Here is a 6,709-nt window from a genome sequence, read left to right on the forward strand (position 1 = left end):
TGACTCACCTCCTCGTTGTTGCTCCCATGCCACTTCCCTTCGAGAGCGTCAACATTAGTTGGGTGAAGCCCACCCATCTGACTCCTACCATTGAGCAACTGTTCTCACCCTAACCACCATATTATTGTCAAAGCTTAGTTTCCTCACTCCATTGTTTACGCATTCACATTAATCAGTGATATCATTTATATTTATTTTGGACTTAAGACGTACAGTAGATCCCTGAAATTATCTAATTTAATTATTGCCCCCCACCCCCACACCCTCCTTAAATTTCTTGAGCATGAGGAAGCCCCTATCTCCTCCAAAGGCAAGGTTGAAGGGAACTAGGGCCAGTCATATGGAAAACATAGATGGTTATCCTCTAGAGAAGTTGGAGAATGGAACCATATTCTGCTTTGGATTTTAACACTTTAATTGGACCACCAGCTAAGCTAAGTCCACACCCCACGGCAGTGATGTAAATCCACTATGCTCTGTCATGAAATATATCCTGCAAATCTTTCACGCTAGTTGAAACTTTACAGGTTGGCATCGTAATCTCAACCTTGGAATTTAGTACTACTAATTAGTTTTGTGATATTAGGAAACACCATACTTTTGAAACAAACAGCTAAAATGTCACGAGACGTGTAGTAATCTCCACATAAATCCCACTTATGTTCTGTCATGCAAATCCCCCTTATGTTCTGTCATGCAATATCGTGCATATCTGTACCCACGTTCGCTGCACCCCCTTATCCATAGCGTTCATTTGCCGTGAGATTCGTACTGCGGGCCGAACTGTTTGAAGGTGTGCCAGGTGATTAGCAGTAGCACAGCTATGTACTAGTAGGCCTGCACAAAGTGTGGGACCTATCACATGCGTGCTCAATCTCTCTCACACTCTCTTTCCTCACGCCCTCTGTCTCTCAAGCTCTCTGACATGTTCTAAAAAATGCTCTCTCACATGCACAGCATGCATGCTCACTTTTCCACTCGCATGGTGTACATGAATGCTCTCTCTCTCATTAAAAATTATCTCACCAGCTCTCTCAACTCTTTAAAACTACGAAAAACTACAGTTTTCTATCAAAAGCTTTTCCTCTCCCTTTCTATTTGTCAAAGAAAGTCAAACTTTTGGTACTCATATTTAGTAGTAAACTTTTTAAGAGAGAGGTGACGTGAGAAGAGAGAGAGAGAGGAGCTGAGAGAGGAACTGTACATGCATGTGACAGAAAGTGGCGTGAGGGGAGAGAGATGTGCATGCATTTGTCAGGTTGTGCGGTGAACAGTACCCTATTCTGTTCCTATGTCTCCTGCCTAAATTACTATTCACGCACTGCTTTAATCTCAGTTCTTGAAATGTATCTCGAGGAAAGCAGCAAACATGGATGGGCTAGATAATGGGTGCAGTGTGGGTGCACCAACCCTGGGTATAGAAAAACCACTCTCCATCTTCTATCCTACTTTAAACTTTACACATTGGCATCGCAATCCCAACCTGTAGAAAACACGATGCTTCCAAAACAAACACCTAAAAGGTCACCAGTCGTGTAGCAATGTCCACATAAATCCGATGTTCTAGAGAATTCAGAAGTGCGGATATATCACACCCAAAGCGGAACGCTTGGCTTCAGGTATGATAGAACCAAATGACACGACAATGCCTAATTGAACTAAGCAAATAAAACCACTTTATTTCGATTTCTTGTGCCATCCGCAGATGTTTCCAAAGATAAAAAGCCGTGTACACTTTCTTCAGGCACCTGTTAAATAGTAGTGCTAACTACATAACACCCATGCAAACTGTACTGCCTGTTCATTTCCTCTCTTCTCGAGTCTACCACAAGTCCGACGAACCACCACCCCGGCCATGGCAACCACCCTTGCCACCGATGTCTGCCTCTCGGTCGCGCACCAGACCCGATTCGCCCTCCGCCTCGCCTCCGCCATCTCATCCGACCCCGAATCTGCTACCGGCAACGTCGCCTTCTCCCCGGTCTCACTCCATGTCGCGCTCAGCCTCATTACTGCCGGCGCTGGCGGCACCACCCGCGACCAGCTCGTAGCCATACTTGGGAACGAGAATGCAGGCGGGCCCGAGGGACTCCACTCGCTCGCCGAGCAGGTGGTACAGTTAGTGCTTGCCGATGCGTCCATCACCGGCGACCCGCGCGTCGCCTTCGCCAACGGCGTTTTTGTAGACGCGTCGCTCTCGCTCAAGCCTTCCTTCCAGGAGCTCGCCGTGTGCAACTATAAGTCTGAGGTCCAATCCGTGGACTTCCAGAATAAGGTTGATCACCTTCCTTTGTACTGCTAGTTCAAAAAGTGATACTTTTCTTTCTACATGTCTATATGTCGTTGTTACCCTGAAAGCGGTAGTTTTGTTCTGATATAGTAATGTAGAGATGGGTATCCTTTGACATTCTGCTAAATCTTTTCACCACTCTAGATCTTTAATTTACTGGTTTCCATGCAAATGCCTTTTCGAACATTTACTTAATTAGATACAATTATGACGATCCAGCAGTGATGATACGTTTAGGTATAATTATGAAGATCTAATGGTCTTGACCTACTATTAAGTACAATTATGAAGGTCTAACTATCATGACATTTTAGGTATAATTATGAATATAATGGCGGTGATATATTTAGGCATAATCATGAGATGATCTAAGGTCGTGATCTGTGTAGGTACAGTTATGAAGATCTATCGATCATTATATATTTAGGTACAATTATGAAGTTCTAATGATCACGATTTGTTTAATTAGGTACATATGTATGCTTATTTACAATTGTAATGATTTAAAATTTTGCGATCCAATAATAATCAAATGGTCAACTAAATGAATGGTCGGATGTTCTACTTTCATTTTTAAAATATATAATTAAGCAATCTCTTGTTTTCACTTGTATTGTGCTTTTAGTATACAATTGATATTTTACCTGTTGTCCACATTTTTTTTGATATTTTACCTTCTTTAGGTTTTTTTCAATATTTTACTGCTAGGTACTTTATCGGATCATTAGGAATGGCTACGGCTTTTTTGTATATTTGAATATGCAACCCTTTTTCAAATAGGGTGTGTTGCCAGACTCCTCATGGTGAAAAGTTGTGCCATGTTTCTTACGTGGTTTTCGTTGCCATCATGGGATTCTCTCGTCTCTTAGAAAATATACGAAATAAATCAACAATCAGTTATAATCATGGAAAGATCAGTAGTTAGTACTACAAAGGAAATTGTAGATGTTATGACCATCTACCCGTTAATATTGTTTCTGTCATCAACTGCGTATGTGACCTTTTTACATAGAAATTATGTATAAAAGATGCTGGTACACCGTCTTTGATTCTCTGTGCCATTGTTACCTTTTGTTCTTGTAAATTTTGTTTGAAAAGGAAATAGCATCTGGTTAGTCAAAACTTTGGTCATGGTAGCACAACAGTATGTACAGTTTAACCTATTTTATTGCACAATCTTATACTTTCTAGGTTTCTATCATTCTAGAAACTGCAAATAGATATTATTCTGATTTTGTTTTGCCAAGTGCTGATGTATTTTGCCATGGTCCAGGCTCCTGAAATTGCTAGTCAAGTGAACTCATGGGTAGAGAATGTGACAACAGGTCTCATCAGAGAGATCCTCCCTGAAGGGTCTATTGACTACACCACTAGACTGGTTCTTGGTAATGCCCTTTATTTCAAGGGACTTTGGACTGAGAAATTTGACGAATCTAAGACAAAATACGACAAGTTCCACCTTTTAAATGGGAACACTGTTCAAACACCATTCATGTCCAGTACAAATAAGCAATACATTTCATCTTCCGACGGCTTGAAGGTACTTAAGCTTCCATATCAGAAAGGTGGAGACAATAGGCAATTCTCCATGTACATTCTTCTTCCTGAAAGACGTGATGATCTCTGGACCTTGGCCAAAAGGTTGAGCACTGAATCAGAGTTCATCGAGAAGCATATACCAACGGAGAAAGTTGTAGTTGATCAGTTCATGCTTCCAAAGTTCAAGATATCATTTGGATTTGAAGCAACCAATTTGCTCAAGAGTTTGGGTCTTCAGTTGCCATTTAGCAGGGAGGCAAACCTGTCAGAGATGGTGAATTCTCAGGTGGACCTATTCCTCTCATCTGTTTTCCACAAGTCATTTGTCGAAGTGAATGAACAAGGAACTGAGGCTGCAGCAGCAACTAGTGTAGCGATCGAACAACAACAGATGCCCATTGTGATGGACTTCGTTGCAGATCACCCTTTCCTCTTCCTTATCCGAGAAGACGTCACTGGTGTGGTTCTCTTCATCGGTCATGTGGCCAATCCCCTCGTGTCTTCATAATATGTTTGCCCTAAATATGTGTGTTGGCAGTTGCCTCAACTATTACATGTAAGGGAAGGGTTTCAACATCCAATAAGGTTGCTTGTGCAATCAATCCAATAAATGGTTCTGATTTTCAGAATGTCTTGCTTGTTGTGCGAGGTTTGCAGAAGGGTGGTAATCAAGGATTGTTGTGGAGCCTTGTGCTTTGAGTTACTTAATAAATTAGTTAAGCATCCTGATGAAATGCTTCTTGACTAAGTATGAAATGGTCTTCACATAATTTAATATCAATCTGGCACTACAAAAAAAGACACATCCGTGACATTTTGGGCCGAACGAATTTTTTTTCTGTCATGCTTATGACACTTCTATGACGATAAATTGTGACAAAATCTGGTATCATCATAGATGTGGTGGGCTCCTACTTCTTTGACAGAAAATGGGCTTTTTGTCCTGGGCGGGCGGGCGACGCACCTGCAGGACATTCTTTGGGCCGTCCATGATGGAAAAAATTAGGGTAGAAGCGAGGGCGAGGAAAATTTCGGTGAGTTCTCGGTTACGGTGGGTGGTCGGGGCCGAGCGATGCACGGAGGGATTGCACGTTTCTCTCGTACACGTACGCACGTGTGTGCAAGGCATTGGGCTCTAACTGAACCCGAGAGAGGCATTCGCTTACTGAACCTGACCGATTGCACTAGCTACGTTACTGAACCCGAGCGATCAATCGATCCCTGGCTGTTAACTGAACCCGATCGAGGGATTCCTTCGCTACTGCTACTAACTGAAGCCAATGGAACCTACTGTCTCTGGATGAACAGTGAACGTGGGGGTTGATTGAACGAGTAGAGACATACATGGTTGGGGTTGGATGAATAGTTCCCAATGGAGGTTGGATGAACAGGACCCCGTGGTAGTAGTAGTAGGCCGTTGTCGCTGGATGAACAGGACCTCGAGAGGAGGCCGCCACAGCCGAGTTGATTGGGGGTGGATGAACAGGACCCCGTGGAGGGCTAGTTGAACAGTAGTCGATGGAGGACTGGATGACCAGTAGCCGGTGGATGGCTGGACGAACAATAGCCCGTGGATGAACAGTAGCTGGTGGAGGCAGGAGGAAAGACGCGGTGGATGAACAGTGCAGGTGGAGGCTGAAGGAAGTCGACGATGGGTGAACAGTAGCCCGTGGAGTCCCGTTTTGCGGTACGCCACACCCCTCCGATGAATAGGACCCTCGTTTCAACCGTAGCGCTCCAACATAAGTCTGTTTCCTCCGTTTTGTGGTACGCCACACCCCCCCGATTAACAGGACCCCCGTTTTGACCATAGCGCTCCAACACAAGTCTGTTTCCTCCATTTTTCAGTACACTATACCCCTCCCGGTGAACAGGACCCCCATTTCGACCGTAGCCGGTCGAACAGAAGGCCGTTTCCTCCGTACCATGGTACGCCAGACCCCGTTTCGGCTATTTCGTCTAAGCCAGTTGGCTCCCGTTGAACAGGACGCATTCTGTAACACCCCGGATGTAACTTTCCATATTTGTAACTCCAACTCTTGCCATTTTCGACTATGTGTTATGATATTCCCGTCGTGGTCGGGTTTTGTCTTTCGTTTTGCATTTTCGTTCATGTCATGCATCTCATATCATGTCATCATGTGCATCTCATTTGGCATACGTGTTCGTCTCATGCATCCGAACATTTTCCCCGTTGTCCGTTTTGCACGACACTCCCACATGCACCGGCGCACCCCCTCTTGTCTCTTTTCGTGAGCGGGTGTTAAACGTTCTCGGAATGGACCGAGGTTTGTCAAGTGGCCTTGGTATACCACCGGTAGACCACCTGTCAAGTTTCGTTCCATTTGGAGGTCGTTTGATGCTCCAACGGTTAACCGGGTAACCGCAAAGGCCTTTTGTGTGTTGCAGCAAAACCCCCTCCAAACAGCCCAATAATCCATCTAAGTCCCCTCCATGCTCTCGGTCGTTCGATCACGATCGTGTGGGCGAAAACCGTGCCTCATTTGGACTCTCCTAGCTCCCTATGCCTATATAAACACCTCCCCCTCCGAAATTTGCGTCCAAACCCTAAAAAATCGCCCTCCGCCGCCACCGGACACGTCCGCCGCCGCCGGACGAATCGCCGCCGCCGCCCCGAGCCTATCGGCGTGCGCCACGTGGCAGCACCGCCGCCCCGCGGGGCCCGACCGCCGCCGCCCGCACCCGAGGCTCCCCCGCCGCCCGCGCGCCTCCGCCTCCTCCCGCGTCCCCGCACCCGCGGCCGCCGCGCCCGCTAGCGCCTCCCCGCTCCTGCGGCTCCCCCGCCGCCCGCCGGTCGTCGCCCGCGCCGTCCCCGACCGCCTCCGCCGTCCGCCGCCCGCAGCCCTCCGGCCGGCGCCC

General features: G+C 46.2%; 1 protein-coding gene across 1 annotated transcript; it reads left to right on the forward strand.

Annotated features, from left to right (window-relative positions):
- Positions 1–1,778: 1,778 nt before the first annotated feature.
- LOC109756172 (serpin-Z7-like) lies at positions 1,779–4,458 on the forward strand. Its single transcript, XM_020315044.4, has 2 exons — positions 1,779–2,275; positions 3,564–4,458. The coding sequence occupies exons 1-2, from the start codon at positions 1,856–1,858 to the stop codon at positions 4,335–4,337; spliced, it is 1,194 nt and encodes a 397-aa protein (XP_020170633.1). The 5' UTR covers positions 1,779–1,855; the 3' UTR covers positions 4,338–4,458.
- The last annotated feature ends 2,251 nt before the right edge of the window (positions 4,459–6,709 follow it).

The sequence above is a fragment of the Aegilops tauschii genome, chromosome 7, assembly GCF_002575655.3.
Source record: "Aegilops tauschii subsp. strangulata cultivar AL8/78 chromosome 7, Aet v6.0, whole genome shotgun sequence".
In the NCBI taxonomy this organism is placed as follows: domain Eukaryota; kingdom Viridiplantae; phylum Streptophyta; class Magnoliopsida; order Poales; family Poaceae; genus Aegilops; species Aegilops tauschii.

What these genes read in the sequence shown, in the direction of transcription:
- LOC109756172 (XM_020315044.4), top strand. Translation starts at nt 1,856, where the DNA reads ATGGCAACCACCCTTGCCACCGATGTCTGCCTCTCGGTCGCGCACCAG. An exon ending in CCGTGGACTTCCAGAATAAG is followed by an intron (nt 2,276 to 3,563) that starts GTTGATCACCTT and finishes GCCATGGTCCAG; the next exon opens with GCTCCTGAAATTGCTAGTCA.